This window comes from Cetorhinus maximus, chromosome X (genome assembly GCF_964194155.1).
Source record: "Cetorhinus maximus chromosome X, sCetMax3.hap1.1, whole genome shotgun sequence".
In the NCBI taxonomy this organism is placed as follows: Eukaryota; Metazoa; Chordata; class Chondrichthyes; order Lamniformes; family Cetorhinidae; genus Cetorhinus; species Cetorhinus maximus.
In genome coordinates this window covers 5,883,280-5,907,208 of record NC_135917.1, presented here as the reverse complement: position 1 = coordinate 5,907,208, position 23,929 = coordinate 5,883,280, and the positions used below count along the sequence as shown (strand labels likewise).

The window sequence follows — 23,929 nt, the reverse complement described above, 5'->3', positions numbered from 1 at the left end:
GGGGTCTGGTCAGAGTAGATAGAGAGAATTTGTTTGCGTTGGTGGAAGGATCGAGAACCAGAGGGCATTAATTTAAGGTGAATGATGAAAGAACCAAAGGTGACATAAGAGAGAAAACCTTTTACACAGTAGGTGATTAGGATCTATAGTGCACTGCGCTGGGGGCAGATATAATTATGGCTTTCGAAAGGGTATTGGATAATTATCTGAAAAGAAGATAAAAATTGTGGGGAATGAGCAAGAGAGACTGTGTGAGTAGCTGTTTCAAAGAGCTGGCTTGGATGTGATGGACTGAACAGCCTATTTCTGGGCTGTAACCATTCTATGATTCTATTTTCATCAAATCTCCAGCATGCTAACTGTAAAACCAAGTGCCTGATCAGTGAGCGATGTCTTTACGCCTGCTAAGATATAGTCGAAGCTTCATAATGGAACACACCAAACCATTTTAGATGTGCATAGTATTCCCATTTATTTACTGTTAGAGACTTTCCTGACTCTTTACCAGGTTTGAAAATCAAGATGAGGTTTTATTTTACTGGTTCTATTAGGAGGAAGCATTTTCTTTCAACCTTAGACAATCTCTGAATATGTAACTTATTGCGTGCTGTGTTGGGATCCTGCCCTGGTGTCCAACACTATGGGCATTAGTGGAGTATTTGGAGGAGATTTGACTTTCCTTTTAATGTAGCAGTAATATTCAAATGCTGTACAATGTGATAGTGGTAGAGGCACAGCATGTAGATGGAATCAAAGTAGCATAGCACAGTGGGAGGCCACTTGGCCCATCAAGTGCGTGCATCAACTCTTGAAGAGCAATCCCCATGTCTCTGCAATTTTTCTCCTACATGTATTTGTCCAATTCACTTTTAAGAGCAGCCATTGAATTTGTATTTGCTATCCCATCGGGTGGTGCATCCCAAATCTGAGCTGCTTGTTGCATTTGAAGCAAAGTTTTTCCTCCGGTTCTTCCAATAATTTTCTTAAATCTGTGCCCTCTGGCTATCAGATCTTTAGCCATTAGAAACAGCTTTTTCACTTGCTGTATCTAAACCTTTCATGATTTTGACCACCTCTATTAAATTTCCTCTTCACCTTCTCTGCTCTCAGGAGAAGAGCCCTTGCTTCTCCAATCTATCCAGGTAATTGTAATCTTTCATTCCTGGAACCACCATGTGCCATCTCCAAAATCCCTCAGATGAAGGGAAAAGGGCAAGCTAAGGATCGAGTCTTGGACATAGTGTATATGGATGGGCTAGAGGGGAGACTCTCTGTACTGCCTAAACTGGGAAAGATAGGAATAGAACTAAAATGAGGAGATGGACTGGAAGAATAATGGGAAAGGATGCCATGACAAATCTTGTCCAATAAAATGTAGCAGAAGTCTAGGTGGGATATTATGTAGTAATTGCAGGCGTAATGGGACTTTGATCAGGTCTATTTAAGAAGAGATTGATGGGTGATTTGATGGAGGTGTTAGGGATGGAACAGATAGAAAAGATGATTCGTGGATCTATAATGAGGGGTTATATGTCTAAGATTAAATGTGAGAGATTTGGCACAGCAGGAAATAATTTTTAAACACAGGGTTGTGAAGCTCTGGAATGTGCTTTCAATGTTAATGATTGAAGGAGAAACCATTTCCACAGGATAGGTGTTTGAAAGAATGGGGGACTAACACGATGTGGGCGCAGGATGGGTATAACAACAACAATGACTTATATTTATACAGCACCTTCAACATCATAAAATATCTCAAGATGCTTCACAGGCGTTTTATAAGACAGAGCATGACACTGAGCCACAAGGATTTAGGTCCGCTGACCAAAAGCTTGGTCAAAGAAATGTTTTGAGGAGGTCTTGTGACGCAGTGGGCAGCGTCCTTGCCTCTGAACCAGAAGCTCTGGGTTCAAGTCCTACTCCAGGACTTGATGGCCACTGAAGGTGCGTTGATTGATTATCAGCCAGGCTTGGGGCCTAGACAGCTAAAGGCATGGCCACCAGTAGCGGACCAATTAAAATTGGAAAGGCTCAAGAGGCCAGAATTTGAGGAGCGCCGATATCTTGGAGGGATGAGGCCATGGAGCTCTGAACCAGCGGCCATGTTAAAAGCAATTTTTAAAAAAATGTGAGCTGCTCATTTTTGATGTAGGTTGGGGAGAACAAAGGTGACAGTTAGAAGTAAAGAGGAGTTTGGGGTTGTGCTCGACTCCAGGATGATCCCAGAGTAATGGTTGACTTAAGTTAAAATGCATAGCTAAAATATAAAAGTTTATTTTGTTGGCACTACACAGTTATTGAGCGCAAATGGTTGCAGTTGTATCCTGATTTATCTCTCGACTGAAGTCAAAGCTGTTTGACTCTTGTCCTATGTGTTGCCTGATGCAATTTTTAAAACTTTTTTTTAAAAATGGTGGTTATGCAATGAGTATGCCACTCATATTGTCACACAAAGGGTTGGTATAATCTCCACTTCCACATTGTGAATATGGTGCATGTAATATGTTTATCCTACTTTGAATGAATTATATCCGGTAATGCTTTCAGGGATGCTTTCTAGCCGAATATGGTGTAAGGCTCTAGTAAGTTGTCCAGCTTTTCAACATTTTGTGCTGACTTGTGTTTAGATTAAGATTTGTTGGCATGAGTATTTGCACTGGGCAGCATTCTTCAGAAGTGACTTCCATATTGCACACCATTCTACCCCATAAGAGACATGACGACAACCCCCTCCCTCCACGCTGCCTTGCCGCCCCCCAACACTCACCCCTTAATATTTCAGTTAACTAACGTATTTGACATCAGAGGAATTTAATTGCCTCTGTGCAGTAATCTACTCTAATAGTTTAGTGGGTAAAAACATTATCTAACAACCCACACTGACCAAGAGGATCTCTGGCTAGATCATATCTGTGGTATGCAATCAACCCGCTCCTGGACTGCTACCTAGTGACTCAACCTGCAAAGAACACGTGCATGGACTTTGAGGAAGAACTAAATTAGTCTCTTACTGTGATGCCTGTGTCAGTTGAGCTGCTTGTTGATATTCATTGTTTGAGGAATGGAGACTTAGGCAAGATACCAGCTAACTGTTAGCACCCTCTGTATTGTGTCCCAGCATTTAAACACCTTTTGGCTAAGGATTGGCAGAGAACTAATCCATTGAAAGACATAATGAATTAATTGCTGGGGAGTGGAGTGGGCGTGAGTTTGGGTGGGGTGGAGGGAGTGAGTTTTAAAGCGCACATGCTAAAGTACTTGTTGAGACATAAGGCACAAAGTTTGCTGCACATTTGTCAAATGTTTCTGTTACGACGTGGAGCCATAAAGTATACCTTTAACCTGCTCGTAGATAATCATTTAATGTTGGCATTATCAAACTTGGTAATCAATATATTATTGCTGACGGCATTTGCTGAATTACTGCACAAAGTGGCATCTTTGTTTTGTAGAATTACTGAGATAATATTCTATTACTTGCAAGTGTTCAAAGTCAGCTAACTTCTTGTGACAGGCTTGTAAGAATGTGCATCCTTCGGGTTTTCAACAATCAGTAACTGCGCATGACCATAAAAGATTCAAGAATGAAATGGTAATAATTACATTTTTCCCCTGCCTCGCCCCGCCCCCCCAGCCCAATGTTGGTGAGGAGAAAAATCAGCTAGGGTTCCTATTGTTGATCTCTACCCAGTGTCCCATTACTGGAAAGTGTGTGGCTGTTGAAGACGTGGTTGGGCTTGGCAATGATGCACCCTGCTGTCTAATAGCTTGCTATTGCTCACTGGCCAGGTCCACACAAGAATACTGATCACTTTGAGGTACCAATGACCCCCAGTGCCTGTGGAGTTGCACTTCACTGCCACTAGGGCATTAATTGGAATGGGTGATCAAAGGAGCTTTTATAGTATGGTTTGAGTTACTCTTTAGTGTTTTCCTGGCAGTGTCAGCCATGGCTCAGTTGGTACCACCCCTCGCCTTAGAGTCAGAAGGTTGTGGGTTTAATTCCCGCTCCAGAGACTTGAGCACAAAAATCTAGACTGATACTCCCGGTGCAGTACTGAGGGAGTGCTGCACTGTTAGAGGTGCTGACTTTCAGATAACACATTAAATCAGTACTACAAGTTAGAAGATCCCAGAGGACTATTTTGAAGAGCAGAGGAATTCTCTCTTGTACTCTGGCCAATATTTATTCCTCAATTAGCATCACTAAAACAGATTATCTGGTCATTATCACATTGCTGTTGTGGGATCTTGCTGTGTCCAAATTGGCTGCCAAGTTTCCTACATTAAACCAGTGACAAGTAAAGTACTTGATTGGCTGTAAAGTGCTTTGGATTGTGGCACTACTCTAGGAAGAGTCATTCCTTTGGCTGCTTTTTTCCCCCCTCCTGCTCCACTGAGTGTCGACTTCTTGCTGGAGTATGGTTTTACAGTTATGACAAAAGGTTTTTGATCTGAAATGTTTTCATTTCTTCCACAGAGGTGCCTGAGTGCTCGCAGCATTTTCTGTTTTTTATTATTTTACAAGCATATGTTGCTCTTTGGTCACTTGCCCATTATCTCCTCCTAAACATTGGAAAGAATGAAGCTATTGTCTTCCACCTCCTGCCTCAATCCCTGTGCCTTTGTCACTGATTGCTGTGCCTCCCTCTCCTTGGCCACAGTGTTGGGTTGAACTAAATTGCTCAGAGCCTTGGTGCCTTTTTCAATCCTGAGCTGTGCTTCCAACCCCATATCCTCTCCATCACACAAACTGCCCACTTCTGCCTCTAACATTGCTTGTTTTTTGCCTCTGTCTCAGCCCACCTGCTGATGACAGTCCCCTCCAAGTAAGAAATGCTTCATTGTAAATATCTTGGAAATGTACATTTTATCAAGAAGCTTGTATGATGAGATGAATCTGCAAGTTATTGTAATCATTATATCATGGGTTGTAGATTAGAAAATCACATTGCAGGATTAGGATCAGAGGTCATCTGAAGGTTTTGCAACAGTTGCATTTTGATCCTGCTGTTCTTGTTCACAATGCAGGATAACTTTTTTACCCATTTCTGCAGAACACAGCCAATTCCTTTTTTCTTGTATTGTACAGTGCTATCATTTATCACTTCGAAGTGATTAAAGTTGCAAACGTATTTTATTTTTATCTCTGCCCTTCCCCACCCTCCAGCACCAACCTCCTGTAGGTTCTCTTTAGATCACACGCAACACAACATACCATACCCTACCCTATTAGATCACACGCAACACAACATACCATACCCTACCCTATTGGATCAGCAAAATGACATGCTCCTAGGTCCTATCTCCCTCTATGTAATTAGTTGCCTGGAAGTGCATGAAAATCACTTGAGGTTTGCATCTTTTTTTCGTTACCGTAAGATTCTCCTTACCCTGGGTCGTCTTCCAGCAATATAACTGTGATTGGCAATTTGTTATGTGTGATTGTTGCCTCGTTTCATAGTGCTTTCATGCCCATGGAATTTCTTTTTAATTTCTCCTCCAACGTTCTTCAACTTGCTTCTGTTCCATAAGAACCATGTCTCCCCTGCTACTAACCAAAATGTCTAATCTTCATATCCTCAGATATAGATTGGCATTTGCTTTTCTTGTGACCTTTGTCAGCAGTAGAAATTTCAGTCCTATTTCCTGACTGTTATTGCCCAATTTCCTAGGGTACAGATTTTAAAGCTGATTTGGTCGGAGGAAATAAAGATAATTTAAACCTGATGAAAGCATAATTTAAATCTTAGGTTGTCAGAAAATCTTATTCTATGTTTTCTTTTGTGGACTTGATGCAGTGTTGAGCCAATTTTTGTAAATTGCAAATGGTGAAGGGAAAGGACGGAGCTACCACTGGACAGTGGGTGTTGGCAAGGTGTTTGCCCCTGTGAACCTCATTGCTGAATCCATTACGCTTTTAGCTGATTTTGTACATTATGCATACTTTTCAATAAATTTTGAATAGTGCTCATAAGCAAAAATGGGGCTTTTTGTTGCCCTAGTGGCATTGAGACCCATTGTAGCACCCAAACTGGGATTGGCTAACTGCAAAGATCAGGAGTTGAACCTGGAGTCATACAATATGTACGACTCTGCTGCATGCTACATCTCGGTTTGATTGCTTGTGGAGGAGAGGAATGTTCAGAATGTAATTTTTGTAACAGGATTGAATTTTTTTTTAGCATTTGGACAAGCAGAGAGAACATTTTTGTGATCCAAATTCATGCTGGTACAACCGCTTCTAGGTGGAGTATAATGCAAATTGTGTGCAGTGACTTTGCTGGACAGCACTCCCTGCATTTTAACCCCATTCTTACAGCACCTTTTTAATTCACCAGACTGTTTCCATTTTCCACACTGGATATCCTTTGTGGTTTGTATGACTGAAACTGCTGCAGCCTTGTGCTGGAGACTGTTGCTGACTAGGGACTGTATTAGAAATGACTTTGCTTGTTTTTATTGGGATCTTTGCAATGGGAATTTTAATCTTATTGTACTTGCAGTCATCTGACTTGCTGATATAACCCAGTTCCCTTGAGTACAGTACAGGTTTTTCAACCACATTGAGTTGCTTGTGGAAATTGGCCCAAATGAATTGTGATGAAAGCCTAAACTGAATTGTCAAGAAATGTTGCACTTGAATCTAGTTTGGGGTTTCTTGTATACTTGCCTCTATTCAGAGACAATTCTTTATATATTCACAATGGTGGAGGGAAATGAATAATCTGTAATAGAGAAGAGGATGGCTTTGGTGGGATGCGTTGATGAGAAAGATGAGATGGCTATAGATTTGTGCAATTTATTCAGTCCAGGGTGTTGGTTAGCTCAGTGGCCAGATGGCTAGTGTGTGGTGCAGAATGATGCTTGCAGCATAGGTTCAATCCCTGTACTGGCTGTGGTAGTTCATGGAGATCTGCCTCCTCGCCTTGTTCCACTCTTGCGATGGAGTGGTGCCCCTCAAGCTATATAACCAATACTGGAGAGAGATGCCTATGGTCCTTTGTGGACTATGGCTAATTACCATTACCAAGATGTCAATGCTGTCTACAAAAACGTTATAAGCTAGCATGCCTGGAGGGACAGTCAGTCTGTATTTAGTGGTGAGACTGGGTGCAATGACAAATGCAATTGACTGAAAATGGGGGGGGGTAATTGACCTGAAAATCAAGAATTGCTGGTGTGGGAGACCTGAAATAAAAACTGAAATTGATTGACAAAGGAGTGGAGGGTTATGGGGACAGGTGGCAATGTGGAGTTAAGGCCACTATCGGATCAGCCATGATCTTATTGAATGGCCGATCAGGCTCTAGGGGCTGAATGGCCTACTCCGACTCCTATTCTTATGATCTTATGAAATGCTGGGAGTACATAGGCCAATTGGTATCTTAAAGGTGGGTCAGTGACCACCTGATGATCAGTATTAATTATTTTTGTCACCAAGGTGAGTTTTGCATCTAACAATTGTTGACAATACCAATAGCTCAGTGCTAAACCAGAGTTTGAGCAATGAATTTGGATGTGAGAAACAAGTTTCTAGACTGGAGTCATGAGCAAAGACAGGATGCCCTCTTTGAATATTAAATACGCTCCAGACAGGCAGTTGTGAATCACATCACACTCCACTGCTGCTGTTGAAACTCTAATCATGTCTCTGAGATCTCCAGACTTTGGATTAATGTGATGCCCTTCTTGCTGTTTTCCATCCGCCACCCTCTAAACTTCAACTTGTCCAAAATTCTGATGTATCCTGTTGCACATTAAGGCAGCTTATCCATTGTCCTCTTATTTTTCATTGACCTACTCCAGTTCTATGACCCCCATGTGTTTAAATTTAAAATAGTCTTTCTTGCCTTCCGTGATTTTGCTACATCGTAACACATTTCAATCTTCTACATCCCTATACTCATCCTCCTGTGCACTGCTGTTTGAAATTTATCGCCACCGTTACAAATTCCTTTAAAATTAATTTTTCTTAATTGTTCTTTTGTGTGAAGTGCTGTGGAACGTTAAAGGTGTGGCAACATTGTGGTTATGTTACTGGTCTAATGATCCAGAGATATAGTTCAAATCCTGCATCAGCATCTGGGGAATTTAAATTTGGTTAGTTAATTAAATCTGGAATTAAAAAGCTAGCATCAGTAATGGCGAGCATGCAAACTAAACCCCATCTGGTTCACTAATACCCTTTAGGGAAGGAAACCTGCTGCCCTTACCTGGTCTGGCCTACCTGTGACTCCAGACCCACAGCAATGTGGTTGGCTCTTAACTGCCCTCTGAAATGGTCTGGCAAGCTACTCAGTTGTATCAAACCGCTATGACAAGGTATAATAAGCACCACATGGACTGCACAGGCTCAACCGCCACCTCCTTTCTCAAGGGTAATTAAACATGGGCAATAAATGCAGACCACATGCACATCCCATGAATGAAGAAAAGAAAATTTATTACTGTGATATCGCATGTGATCAACCCCGTCAAGGCGGCATGTGCTTGCCTTCAAAATCCCATCAGCAGCCTCCATGGCACTACACTGTTGTGACTTTGAAGGAGACCAAAGAATCAGATCTGAGGCAAAACAAAAACACCTGGAAAAACTCAGCAGGTCTGGCAGCATCTGCGGAGAGGAATACAGTTAACGTTTCGAGTCCGTATGACTCTTCAACAGAACTAAGGAAAAATAGAAAAGGGGTGAAATATAAGCTTGTTTAAGGGGGTGGGGGTGGGACAAGAAGAGCTGGATAGAGGGCCAGTGATAGGTGGAGATAACCAAAAGATGTCACAGACAAAAGGACAAAGAGGTGTTGAAGGTGGTGATATTATCTAAGGAATGTGCTAACTAAGGGTAGAAAGCAGGACAAGCAAGGTACAGATAGCCCTAGTGGGGGTGGGGTGGGGTGAAGGAATCGAAAAAGGCTAAAAGGTAGAGATAAAACAATGGATGGAAATACATTTAAAAATAATGGAAATAGGTGGGAAAAGAAAAATCTATATAAATTATTGGAAAAAAAAGGGGGGGATCAGAAAGGGGGCGGGGATGGAGGAGAGAGTTCATGATCTAAAGTTGTTGAACTCAATATTCAGTCCGGAAGACTGTAAAGTGCCTAGTCGGAAGATGAGGTGCTGTTCCTTCAGTTTGCGTTGAGCTTCACTGGAACAATGCAGCAAGCCAAGGACAGACATGTGGGCATGAGAGCAGGGTGGAGTGTTGAAATGGCAAGCGACAGGGAGGTCTGGGTAATGCTTGCGGACAGACCGAAGGTGTTCTGCAAAGTGGTCACCCAGTCTGCATTTGGTGTCTCCAGTGTAGAGGAAACCGCATTGGGAGCAACGAATGCAATAGACTAAGTTGAGGGAAGTGCAAGTGAAATGCTGCTTCACTTGAAATGAGTGTTTGGGCCCTTGGACGGTGAAGAGAGGGGAAATAAAGGGGCAGGTGTTGCACCTTCTGCGGTTGCGTGGGAAGGTGCTGTGGGAGGGGGTTGAGGTGTAGAGGGTGATGGAGGAGTGGACCAGGGTGTCACGGAGGGAACGATCCCTGCAGAATGCCGCCAGGGGGGTGAAGGGAAGATGTGTTTGGTGGTGGCATCATGCTGGAGTTGGCGGAAATAGCGGAGGATGATCCTTTGAATGCGGAGGCTGGTGGGGTGATAAGTGAGGACAAGGGGGACCCTATCATGGTTCTGGGAGGGAGAGGAAGGTGTGAGGGCGGATGCGCGGGAGATGGGCCGGACACAGTTGAGGGCCCTGTCAACCACCGTGGGTGGAAAACCTCGGTTAAGGAAGAAGGAGGACATGTCAGAGGAACTGTTTTTGAAAGTGGCAACATCAGAACAGATGCGAAGGAACTGAGAGAATGGGATGGAGTCCTTACAGGAAGCGGGGTGTGAGGAGCTGTAGTCAAGGTAGTTGTGGGAGTCGGTAGGCTTGTAATGGATATTGGTGGACAGTCTATCACCAGAACCCTCTTTCTCCTCCTCATCCTCCTCCCCCCGCTACCCCACCACCACCACCCCAAACCACTGGTTCATTTACTGCTTGAATAGTTTGCTGCAAGATGCTCTTGGGGGTTTGTGCACATCAAGATAACTCAATAAACAATGCAATTCCCTTGTCACATTCTTGAGTACACAGGAAACACATGTAGTTAGTGAAGCTATTTGAATGTCAGTTGAACTCGGGCAAAGCATATTAAAAAGCTATAAAAACAAAAAACTGCGGATGCTGGAAATCCAAAACAAAAACAGAAATACCTGGAAAAACCCAGCAGCCAGACCTGCCTAGTTTTTCCAGATATTTCTGTTTTTATATTAAAAAGCTCTTCTGTCAGGCAGTATTGGCTCAGTGGGTAGCACTCTCTCCTCTAAGGCAGAAGGTTGTGGGTTGCAGTCCCAGTACTAAATGAGTGTTGCACCTCATCCAAAATGCAACACTCATTTAGCCCTGTCAACCATCTCTGGTGGATTAAAAAGGTCCCATGGCACTGTTCTGGCAAAGAGGGATAGTTGTTCCTGGTGCCCTGGCTGATATTAATCCCTCAAATAATATCATAAAACCTGCTACATTGCAACTGTGATTAGACTTCAAAGGTACTTCACTTGGCTGGAAAGTACTTTGAGATGTCTTGAGGTCATGCAGCGTGCTATACAATTCATGTTCTCTCTTGCCCTGTATAAGGGTTCTAAAATGTACTTTGAAGGACTTCAACATCTTGATCACTGTAGGAAGAGTAGTTTCTGCCTTACACCAAAATAAAGTTGGTGGAAGAGGCTCCCCAAAGTCCTGTATTGTTTGTATATTTCATCAATTCAGTATTGGTGAGTTTTAGACCATTTATCTTTCCTTCTATACCCTACCTGTGAGAAATTGAATTTCTATCCATAATTGTGTCCTGACATTTGCTCAACAATGATGGGGACCTTCCAAAATCCCTGATTTTTAAAATATTTATTGAGGACTTGTAGTAATCCTCATGTAAAACCAACCACGAGCATTGTTTTTAAATCGGCGCCTGTGGGTTGGATTTATAGCAGAAGAACAGAAGTAATAACTTCCTCCATAATTTTTAGCTGAAGGACATCATGTGAGCAGCACTGGGATAAGCAGCCCGTTGGCCTCTTAAAGAAATTGGTGCACTAATCCGAGCTTCGTGCAAGTAAATGCATTCAAGTCTCCAATATTCTGTAAATGTAAATTGCTTTATAAAATTTGGTATGACAAGCGGCAGCTTTATTTCCTGAGGGGCCCCATTTCTTCCAGGGGAAAGTGTTTTGATCCTGTAATATTCGGGCAAAGTGACTCTTTAATGTGATGAAAATCTACCTTGCCTTAAAATAGTTTCTTGTTTAGTCGTGGTTCAGAGTTTTAAGTGAGGAACCCTCCTTCAATGTGTACCTTGGTAAAATCCTCCTACCAAAATTGTCTGCCATACCCTTTTTACACTCTTTCTTTTCCTCATTAGGCAACTTTGAGCTGTGACAAATGGATGTTCCTGAACCATTGTCAATGCTGTTTTTCATTAGCTGGCCAGGTTTGTTGGTGTTGGGTGTGAGCAGATCTGATCCCATTAGTTTAGCTCAGTTACTGAAAATTAATAGTTAAACTGCTGCACTGAGGGCAGAAGGACAGAAATGTGAGTCACTGCTGGTTTGTAGATCTCACGCTTTTGGTTTAGAGCCTGCTGCTGTACTACTGGAGCCAAAGGTTGCAGTAAAATGTACTTCCAACAACCAGCTGGGAGGAAACCGTTCTCTGCTGAGCAAGTTGCTCCCAATGGAGTTTATTGCAGTGTTTGTGTAGAACAGGACGCTGAGACCTGAGAATGTTTATTGCCCCACATCCTAGAGCTGTGGGGCATCCTTCCAGCTTGTGTGTGAAAACGTTCACTTAACTTCAAGCAGGAAAGACTGCAGTTCTGTTTCTGTTCTAATCAGTACTCTGGAGCCTGTTTTTACTTTTATGTTTATAGGCTTTGAAGGAAGAACTTGAATACGTGCAGCACATTTCACATCCTCTGGGAATCCCAAAGTGGTTCAGAGCCAATAAATTACTGAGTGTAACCATTGGCGTTTATGTAGGTAATTGCAGCAGCCAATTTTCACTCGCAAGAAAGGACCCCCCAATCAGCAAAGACATCAATGACTAAGCTAATCTGTTTTGGTGATGTTGTTTTGAAGGGGAAATGTGATCAGAATATTGGGAAAACTTCCTGCTCTTCAAATCATGTCATGGGGTCTTTTATGTCCACTTGAATGGTTTCTGAAAGATGGGAATCTTTAAGAAAAGGATTCAGAAAAAGAGAGAACTTGCAGTTATATAGCCATTTCTGTGACCTTTGGACAGCCCAAAATACATCACACCTAATTAATTACTTTTGAAATGGGATCACTTCTGTAATTCAGGGAGGTGCTTCTGAGGTTCAAAGTTTTAAGATGTCAAAGTTGCTGGGTAATGTAAGAATCGAGTAGTATTTTCTCCCCCGCTTTTGCAATGTCGCAATGAATAATGCCTAAGGTTGGTAACTTATTGACTAGAGAGTTGTGGAAATGAGCCCATGTTCTCCTATTCTGCTGATGTGTATATTTTTAAATGTACTGTGTAGTTGGAGACTTGCAATGATTTTAGTCTTTTGCACAGTTCTTGCAAATGAATATGGGGGCTTCTGACAGGCACATTTACTGGCAATTGAGCTCAGCCTGCCAATCAATACCAGATGCTGTGCTGCTTGTACAACAACAACTTGCATGTATATAAAACCTTTCACATGGTGAGATGCCTTGTGACATTTTACTGAAGTATTGGCAAACAACATTTGACAAAGAACCACGTAGTGACATTAGGACATTTGACCAAAAGCTTGGTCAAAGAGGTTGGTTTTGAGGAACGTCGTCAAGGGTGGGGAATTTCCAGAATTTAAAGCCTAGGTGGCTAAAGGTGGGGTGAAGGGAGTGGAGGATGCCTGTACAGACCTCCCCTTTGCCTCTCGTTCCTTCTGACTAACACTGAGAAGATGGGCTGTCAGAAACGTGAAGTCCTGAGTGCTATTTTTGAGCAACTGTGTATCTGTATGTTTATGGTGCTGCTGGGTCTGGTTTGGAATGGCAGTATTGTGCAATCAAACCAGACAAATTAACAGGATTAACCCCGAGGGTATAACATTGTTTTAGAAATGCAAACAGACACTTTTAGATAGTTAAATGTGCTGTGAGAAGTTTGTACGTAAATGCATATTTCTAGGCTTGAGAGATTTATTTTTGATGTGGGGGTGGGGTGGGGAATGGTGGGATGTGAGATTTATACTAATCTTGTAATGGTCACAAACCACATCAGAAAATCTTTAGGCGGGAGGAGTTAACTGATTTTGTGCAATATTGTGACTGTTTTACTCTACATCCTGTTCTACAATATCTTGTCCTACAATATCCTGTCCTACAAAATGTATCAGAATTTCATATTTTATAATTGAGTGCAGATGCTTGAGAGTTGTGGAGAACTTAAAAAGAGAAGTGGATGCTGTGGCTCTCTGAATACAATGCACAGTTAATGAGAGTTGAAATTCAATTCAGTTGTTGGCTTTATATTTGCAGCAGTAACTTTCTGTGTACATAGAGATGCTGCACAATTCCATTCAGTGATTAGCAATTTAACAAGGTTAATACTTTGGCAGTGATGTCAGTGTTTAACATTCTTTTTACTAAAGGTCATTCAATCACATCAATTAGACACTTCATTTGCAGTTTTTCAAATGTACCGTTCCTGTTGTCTAATACAAATCCATTTGGCCATTAACCCAGGCATGTAATGTGTGTTTTTAATTTTGCTTGGGATCCCTGGTAGAGCTTTGGGTATCATACTGGTCATCTGGCTCCAGTTGCCTCACCATACCAAAGCGTCCTTGGGTATGAAGCCATCTTCCATCCTGCAGATGTGCGCAAGCCAATGAAGCCACTTCTGTTTGATGTATGCTAACAAAACTTGGGAGCTCTGCCTTTGCGAGGGCTGCCGCATTTGTGATTTTGTCCTACCAGGATATACCCATAACGCTGATCCCCACTTGCCACGGTTGTCTGAGCTCAGAGTTTTGACTTGTTAGTTTTATTTCCTCTAGGTCAAGGCTGTTGCCCTTGATCGCTGTACATTAAACTGCTGATGCAGTTGTTGGGCGAGGGCAGGATTGGACTTGGCTGTGAAGCGCTCTTTTCCCATGTTAATACTTAAACGAGATTGTCTGATGTTTTGGGGTGTGGTGATTGCAAACCTTTTCACTTTCTGAATGCTAATGGCAAATTTGAGAGGAAGCACAAGGTCACAGGCCCTCAGTTTTCCCCACACACCCTGATTTTTAACAATATAATTGAAGAAGTTGTGCATTGAGGCTACGTGTGTGCTTCCTTAGCAAGAGGGATGAGTAATCTTTAGCTGCTTTGTTACCAGTTGGCCTGAATGACCTTGGCAGAGGTTGGAGAGCAGGTTATTGTTCGTGTGCGAGGGTGTGCGGTCTGCATTGCACCCTGTGGTATGCTTTTAATGTTTCACATCTTGGTTAAAAGTTTACACTTGTTTGAGCCCCCCAAACCACCACCATTGGTTCATTTACTGCTTGAATAGTGTTCTCAGCACTTGCTGAATGGCTGTGAAACATGGGCAACTTAAAACTCTATCTTCGCTACCTGCAACGCGTTATGGGTATATCCTGGTAGGACAAAATCACAGATGCGGCAGCCCTCGCAAAGGCAGAGCTCTCAAGTTTGTTAGCATACATCAAACGGAAGTGGCTTCATTGGCTTGCGCACATCTGCAGGATGGAAGATGGCTTCATACCCAAGGACGTTTTGGTATGGTGAGGCAACTGGAGCCAGATGACCAGTATGATACCCAAAGCTCTACTTCAGGGATGCTTGCAAGCATGACATGAAGGCCCTAGACATCAATTCTCGCACCTCGGAGCCACTAGCTGACGACAGGAAAATGGTGACATGCCCTGCGGGGGCTGGCATGTTGTGCCACAATGACCAGCGGCTTGGCAACACTTGTGGCAGAACCCGCCTCTCAAGGATTGGTCCCTCCAACCATCAGTAAAGGAGTGTTTAACCGAGGTTTTCCACCCACGGTCGTTGACAGGGCCCTCAACCGTGTCTGGCCCATCTCCCGCGCATCTGCCCTCACACCTTCTCCTCCCTCCCAGAAACATGATAGGGTCCCCCTTGTCCTCATTTATCACCCCACCAGCCTCCGCATTCAAAGGATCATCCGCTGCCATTTTCGCCAACTCCAGCATGATGCCACCACCAAACACATCTTCCCTTCACCCCCCCCTGGTGGCATTCCGTTGGGATCGTTCCCTCCAGGACACCCTGGTCCACTCCTCCATCACCCCCTACTCCTCAACCCCCACCTATGGCACATCCCCATGCCCACGCAAAAGATGCAACACCTGCCCCTTCACTTCCTCTCTCCTCACTGTCCAAGGGCCCAAACACTTTCAAATGAAGCAGCATTTCACTTGCATTTCCCCTAACTTAGTCTACTGCATTCGTTGCTCCCAATGCGGTCTCCTCTACATTGGAGAGACCAAACGTAAACTGGGCGACCGCTTTGCAGAACACCTGCGGTCTGTCCGCAAGAAAGACTCAAACCTCCCTGTCGCTTGCCATTTTAACACTCCATCCTGCTCTCTTGCCCACATGTCTGTCCTTGGCTTGCTGCATTGTTCCAGTGAAGCCCAACGCAAACTGGAGGAACAGCACCTCATCTTCCGAGTAGGCACTTTACAGCCTTCCGGACTGAATATTGAATTCAACAACTTTAGATCTTGAACTCCCTCCTCCATCCCCACCCCCTTTCTGTTTCTTCCCCCTTCCTTTTGTTTTTTCCAATAATTTATATAGATTTTTCTTTTCCCACCTATTTCCATTATTTTTAAATCTATACCTTTTATGCCCTGTTAGTCTTTCCACCCCACCCCCACTAGAGCTGTACCTTGAGTGTCCTGTCATCCATTCTTAATTAGCACATTCGTTTAGATAATATCACCACCTTCAACACCTCTTTGTTCTTTTGTCTGTGACATATATTTTGATTATCTGCTCCTGTCACTGCTTGCTTGTCCCTACAACCACCCCCCCCCCCCCCCTCCAACTTCTCTACCCCCCCCACCTTAAACCAGCTTATATTTCACCCCTCTCCTAATATTACTCAGTTCTGTTGAAGGGTCGTGAGGACTCGAAACGTCAACTCTTTTCTTCTCCGGCGATGCTGCCAGACCTGCTGAGTTTTTCCAGGTAATTCTGTTTTTGTTTTGGATTTCCAGCATCTGCAGGTTTTTGTTTTTATATATGTTTATATGAAGACCCCATCTGAAATGGATTGTTTGCTGCATGTCCATTATCATTCCCTAGATGGAAGGATGCCAGAGCACGTGTGAAGTAAAAGCAACAATGGGTTTAGCACCCTGCTACAAAGCCATCATGTCTTTTCCTCCTCCCAGCCCCAAGTAAATTGAGCTGGAATGGTGCACAACTGAAAGAAAGTTAACCAATGTTTAAAATAAGATCCTCCAACCCTGATTTTTAATGTTCCTTTTATGTATGCTGTCTACAAGAATTTCAGAATGACATGTTTTATTTTTTTTTGACCAAATATTTACTGATTTTAAAAAATTCATTCACGGGATATGCCAGCATTTATTGCCCATTCCTAGTTGCCCTTGAGAAGGTGGTGGTGAGCTTCCGTCTTGAACCACTGCAGTTCCTGTGGTGTAGGTACACCCACAGTGCTGTTAGGGAGGGAGTTCCAGGATTTTGACCCAGCGATAGTGAAGGAACGGTAATATATTTCCAAGTCAGGGTGGTGAGCGACTTGGAGGGGAACTTCCAGGTGGTGGTGTTCCCATCTATCTGCTGCCCTTGACCTTCTTTTGCAATTTTTCTTGCAATAAATCTAAAAAGCAATGGGCCTGACAGAATCTTTCCCTGTGTCATATGTGGATTCCTGGAATATGGGTTATACAGGCGCCAGGCATTTGCTGACACACAAATATATTGGCATGGCTTTTAGATATCTCTTGAGACTGGTGCACATTGTGTCTATTCTTGGATCTTGCATCAAACTATTGCAGTGTATTTTTTTTGTATCTTTGTGCAAACTAAGAAACTTTTCATTTAATCTGTGCACACTACACTCAATGCAGGGGCATACTTGTTATTGAAATAAGGTTTGGAATTGGGTCCCCCACAGTTGGCAGTGCAAGTCCTGCTGTGTTCTAAATGGCTAGGCTTTCTATTTTATTTTATTTCCATTGGTTTTTATTCTCTGCCTTTTCCTTCTTTTCTCCCCCACCATCCCCAATGTAAAGTTGGCATAGTGAGCTGAATCATTTCCTTTCCACATCTGCAAACACTCAACACCAAAGCCTTGGGTTGCACATGACCCCGTAGGGTCATTTGTTTAACTTGAAGTAATGCAAGAATTTTCCATTTTTTACAAAATGGCTCAGTTTTAATGTCTGTCATTTGGCTGGATGTTTAGCTTTTGACATTATGCAGGAACATTTCTGGGTAATAGACCAATCAGGATTTGCAACCCCTGAAATAGTAATCTGTCCTTTCTGTCTTGGAAGAAAAATTTTCTTTCCCTTCATCTCTTAAAGGTGTTGATTTTTGACTGCGGCTGTTGTTCTACAGCAGGATCATTTAAGACCTCCGGATGGTCATCCCTGCCCTTTGTTTGCAAGTTGCCCCAGGCTTGGGTAAGGGTCCCATGCTCAGGGTTACGAGCTATGGCCAACGACGGAACCAGTGAATTTTCAGTGGTGGAAGAGCCGGAACCTTGAGGGACAGCAACTGCCTACAGGTGGAGGATCCTTTGGGAAGAGGACTTGCCTTCCTCAACGTGTGCTTAATGGAAAACAAGGGGAAACCACCTTGTATTCCTTTCCCTAGTCGCATTGCTCATTGAAGTTGAAAATGGTAAGCTCTTGCAAGCAACTGAAGAGTAAGGGGCAAGATATGGAGAAATGAGCAAAGGACCAGTCCCACTGTTCAATGGGTGTCCTCTGGTACTTTGCCCAAACAGTCATCATTTGATGTGTCACTTCAATAGTGAGTGTTATCAAATTATCCAGTCATAGGAGACATCACAGCTAACCTTGAAATTGTGTGCATGAATCTCCTCCTTTTCCTTCTCCCACTCCGTCATCCTGTAGAGGTTGCTTCAAGCCCAGGAATCTGGTGGTGCCTTCTTCCATGCCACACATGCGTGCACACACGCACAGGGACGCACAGACACACCTTCAAATGCTTGAGGGATGTCTCTCAAATTTTGAGCGGGTACATCACTGTCAACATTGCATGCCATCTTTCTCTGTAGCCTGCAGATTTTCTCCATATCTGGGCTTGGGATTCAAGGAGTTAGGTGCTTTCTTTCCCTTGAGTTGGGCACAGGGCTGCTCATTCTTTTAAATTGAATTAAAAGCATATTGCATATCAGCCCAGCTGGCCCATGCTGGTGCTTATGCTTCACGTGAGCTTCCTCCCACCCCTCTGCATCTCTCACTATCGTGATAACCTTCTGTTCCGTTCCTCCCTCGTGCTTATCTAGCTGTCCCTGAAGACAGGGACATGAGCAAGCCGTGTAGGTTTCTAATCATTCTCGTGAAAGAAAGTTTAATCGTACAAGGTCAATGGATTTCATTTGCATAGGGTGCTGGAATGAGATTTTTATTTTTCCCCTAAAGTGCATTAAAGGTCCTAGCATCTCTGATCAATAAGGAATTTGATCATTCGGGCACTAAAGACTTGCGTGTCTTGCACCTGGAATACTGTTGCTGTTTTGGTCTCCATATTTAAGGAAGAATATGCTTGCATTGGAGACAGTACAGCCAAGGTTCACTCGATTGGTCCCTGGGATGAGAGGGTTGTTCTATGACAGACTGAGTAAATTGGGTCTATATTCTCTGGAGTTTAGAAGTATGAGAGGTGATCTCATTGAAACCTACATGATTCTGAAGGGGTTTGACAGGTTAGATACTGAGAGATTGTTTCCCCCTGGCTGGGGAATCTAGAACATGGGGGCACAGTCTCAGGATAAGGGGACAATCATTTAGGACTGAGATTAGGAGAAATTTCTTCACTCAAAGGGTTCTGAATCTTTAGCATTCTCTCCAGAGGATTGTGGATGCTCAGTCATTTGAATACATTTGAGACTAAGACATTTTTGGCATCTTGGAATTGAGGCATATGAGGAGTGGGTGGGAAAGTGGAATTGAAGCCAAAAATGAGTGATTGTATTGAATAGTGGAGTAGGCTTGATAGGCCTTTACATTGGTGGCCTTCGCCTATTTCTTATGTTATTTCTTATCCCTTTTTTAGTTGCTCACCTTTTTTCGGGCACGTTGACATGAGGCATACAGTGTTCCCTCCCTCTCACGAGCCAACTGCAAGCAACAATTTCCCTCGTGTGACTTCCCCTCACATTTCTTTGCTCCTGGTGGGAGATGTCACAGCCCGTGCTTAGCTTTGATCAGAAATGGAGCAGATTCAAACCTGCCTCTACCTCTGCTCTGTCTTTTGTGCAGCTTTAAAACCCATACAGATGGAACAAAGTTTGTTTTGCAGGGATGGGCTGTTCTCTACAAATGATTTGTTGTATGATCTTTGGGCCTGGGCCAGTTTAAATTATTTGTCACATTATGAACTAGTAAAACTTCATTTTTCTTCGAGAAAGAGCAGTTGATGCTTCAGTACTGCTATAGCTCACTGAAAACTCCAGGTTCCCATACAAAAAAGTGATTGCAAGCAACTGAAGGAATTAACTGAGTGAAAGGGTTTTTTGTGTGAAACAAAAGGAAGGAACGAGTGTAGGCCATTCAGCCCTTTGAGCTTGTCCTGATGTTCAGATTGTCACGAATCTGCAGCTCAACTCCATTTTACTTACCTTTGCTCCAAATCCCTTTTAATATCCCAACAAAAATCTGTTTTCATATTCTGTTTTGGTGACTTAGGATGCAGAGATGGCAATATTTAGCATTCAGATAATACAAAATTTGATTCATGATTTGCAGGTGAGGAGAGGGAACAAGACTAAAGATACCTTTGATCAAAAGATGAGCCCATAAGTGACAGTTTCTATGTGAAATAACCCAGCAACTCAAAGAAGCAAGATTTTACATTCTATAGGAAACTGAAAAAGCCCAAAGCAAATGATGTTGGGATTTGAGTGTGCTCTTCCCCTTGTTTGCTTTTATTGAAGGGGTGGGGGTAGAGATGGTGGGACAGCTTGTTTTTTTTTCTAAGATTTTAAAATGCAGCTGAGCTTGTGGATCGGTCAGTCTTCCCAAGCTGTAGAATTGCACAAATAGCATGCTTCCCTGGAGCAGTGCAAGAGTGGGGTTGCAGCTCTGCATTCTTCAAATATAATTGCTGTGGGTTGGAGAAAAGCATTGAAGCAAGTGCAGCATGATTGAGAAGTGTCTTGCGCACTGTTTTGCAAAAACAGCAGTGGGGGAGAAATTCCTTCTTGTAATTTTAGAAGTAAAGTTCTGAATGCAAAACAGAGGTATTTCAATCCTATTGCATCCAGCACTTGACAAATTCCTCCCAATTGAAGTCAAGGATTTAAGATGGGATTTGTTTAGCAAGCGGATGGGTGAAAGAGTGAGAGGTGCTGTTTTTGGGGTTTTATTTTGGGGGTGGGGGGAGGGGGAACACCAAAAAATGAGCTCACTCTTATTTCCTCCCCTCCAGCCCTCTGGTACTTCAACCAAGTGACCATTCTCCATGCAGAGTCCTGACAGTGAATGCTGCCAAGCAGTTCCATAATAGTGAAGTACTGCAGCTGATCTTTCATACAGCCCCCAACAGGCGATAGGGTAATGATTTTTGAGAATGAGAACTCATGTTGTCCAGCTGGCTCTGTGCCGACCAAATAACCAACCATAGACTTTCTACATTGGCTCAATTCCACCTTAGCAAGGCTGTTTAGAGTCATGGGAGATGTTGATTTTGTGCAGATGTCACATCTAAATGAGTAATGGGTTTCGCTTTGTGCCTGAATTTCAGTAGGTGGTGATTGGTGAAGGCTGATTTATGAACGTTTGAGTGCCGTTTGTTTGTTTGTTGCCTGATCTATTTGGGTTGCTGCTCTTAACTTTTTTTCATGTTCTTTCTCCACAGATCTGTGCACTACTGTTCACTGCTCTGTATATCCTCTCCTATCTGGTGATCACTCGGTTTAAGAAGAATGCAGACTTTGCAGCAGGTAACGTTTTTTTTTCTTGTAATAAAAGATGTTTTCTTAAAATAAAGTTCTGAAATAATTTATTCTGACTTGGTCTCAGATGACTATTTTAGACCCAAGGCTTTGGGTGGCATGAATAATCGATTATTTATTAAGGCTAAGGATATTTCCAATGGTGATACCACCAGTAGGTCATTGATACTCTGTTGTCGTACGCTGATGTAGATAAATACAGCATGGGCCATTCAGTAACCTTGTATCCTGTTATTTGCAATGTATGTTGTAACTCTTTCCAAAAGCTAGTAGGTTCAATGTGATACTTGCAGGTGGGAACATCCTGACCCTAGATCACTGTCACCAGGGTGATTGAGGTATCCTAAGTTTACACATGCACACACCCCTACTTGTGTTGCATGCTTCCTTTAGTCTGGTTGCAGCTTTGCTTAAAAGTAGATTGCCTGTCTAGCCTGCATGTTTTTAATGTAACTATGCTTCTGTGAACCTCTTGGGGGATTTTCCTGTCAAAGGTATGATTATAAATGCAAGTCATTGTAACAAGTGCATCTGAAAGGGTGGTGGCTGTCAGCTTGAGAATTCTGATGGGTGAGTGTTTACATATGCGGGTTACATCTACAGTTTCGAAATTTGGTATTTTATTTTGAGTCTTGTATAGCCTGCCAATCCAGTGGTGAAATGAAAGGTGACCTCTGTAAACCAGCTTTACTGGGCTGTGTGAAATGTTAAAAGATTGCATGTATTTGAAATGCAGCATCTGTAACTCATTTCAAGTGTTTCGAATCTCTCCTACCTTGTGGCATGATGACCCCCAATGTGATCGAATCTCTGATTTTAAAAACCAAACTCAGTTTGTCAGTTAATTAAATTCAAACTATGAGTCGTATATGAAATGCGTTAGCTTGAACTAATCTATAAATTTATACCAATTGATTAAATAGCTTGTCGTTGGTTATCAGGGTTTCTGCAGATAATTGATAAAGTTGACAGCAATAGGAATTTGCCAGAACTTAATAGTAACACAATAAAAAATAAAGCCCACAATTTTCACTAATCATATGCTCTTGAAATGACTAACCCATTTGAAATAAAATTATTTTTTAAAAACCAGCTTTGTTACTTTCTCCATGCCGTGCTTTGAAGAACCTCACCTTCACAGAGTGCCACTCTCTGGCCTAGCTCAAGTTTTACTTTTAAAACAAAAATGCAAACTATTTACTGGGTGCAACTCTGAATTATAAAGATTCCTTGAACCGATTTAAAACTGAAAGTGAGTGACATAGACTCTTTTGCCTATAGCGTATTGCGTTTCTATGAACAAAAGGGCTTATCCACGATCGACATGCAGTTGTCTTTGTCTCACTCTCGTCAATGCTGTTATCATTTTCAAAGTCTCCACAGCTCTTCCAAGGCAGAACCCTGCCCTGGGGGGGTTGGGGGGATGGTTTTGTTCCATTAAGTTCATTTTAAATGTTGAGACTTGTTTTCATTCACAGGACATGTTTCTGTTATTGGGTTTGTTTAGCAGGCTGCTTAATTTATTTACCTGTGAGGTTATTAGAGTTCAGCCAGGCTAGGGTTTATGTGGAAAAACTGAAAGACAAGTGCACATTGAACACTAATTTCCATTTCCTAAACCTCCACGTTTTCATCCTGCCCATTGGAAGAGTTCAATTCGAAAAATGCTGACATTGAGAAATTTCCCACAGCAACAGATTGGAGTCATACAGTTGGTTTCAAACAAGGGGAGTTTGGTTTGAAAAATGAAGAGCAAAGAAAGTGTCAGTTAGCAAACTGTTGATTGCTACGTTTCCAAGAAGGCAATTGTAAGCAAATTGTCTGAGCGCAGAAGGCGCCACAACTGGGTATTGTTGGTCTCACTGAATAGGAGTATAACATTTTTCTCTCTTCCTGCAAGACCACGTGTCATACCCCACTGGTACCCAGGATTATTTAGCATAGATTGGGGATTGAACATAACACCTTGTTGATCTGTACATCCTATAACCGCACCCAGGTGCTTAATTTATCCAATTGTTATTGGCAGAACCGTGCAATGATAAACATTTTAATTAGACCATTGTTTTATATGGAATTATGTTTTTAATGTCTGCTGCTGTCAATCTGACTTTGGTATTCTCTACTGACCAGAATTATTTCTCCCAGAGGCACTGAGGTCAACTAATTCCACACAGGCAAGGGATCAAACTGAGGGGTTGGCTGGTCTGTGGTTCACCTACACACAGCATTGAAAGTTTCAGACGTTTGGTGGGGGGGTGGGCAGTATCTTCCAACTTCTGATGGCATTAAGTTTCAGGACATAGAGGGAACGTAGACAACTCTTTGTTAAACTGAGGATACGGCCAACAGCTGCCGAGGCTATTTTTATTCAATTTTTCATGTTATTTCAGCTATTCATCCAGTACCCCGTGGTGCCAAGACTGTCTGTCCAATAGTACATGCAATGACATCTGTGTGTGGCCTAAAACTTCCTTGGTGTCTTGCCGACATCCTGGACATGTTGTTCCTCTATTAATGAGCGGTGTACGTTGGCCATTTCTGTAGCCACAAATATCGGAGCCATTTCTGAAATGCTCTCCCAGTTGAGTTTTGGGTGAATATAAATGCATCCTGTAGGTTGTGGTTAATTTTGGGCTGCAGTGGTCTTTATCTACGTACA

At 42.7% G+C, this 23,929-nt stretch overlaps 1 protein-coding gene across 1 annotated transcript in view; it reads left to right on the top strand.

Annotated features, from left to right (window-relative positions):
* The window catches only part of lmbr1l (limb development membrane protein 1-like), a 65,992-nt gene that overhangs the window by 802 nt on the left and 41,261 nt on the right, over positions 1–23,929 (top strand). Inside the window, exon 2 of the mRNA XM_078534563.1 lies at positions 21,171–21,255. Within this exon, the coding sequence (XP_078390689.1) occupies positions 21,171–21,255 (85 nt within the window). The remainder of the gene's footprint in view (positions 1–21,170; positions 21,256–23,929) is intronic.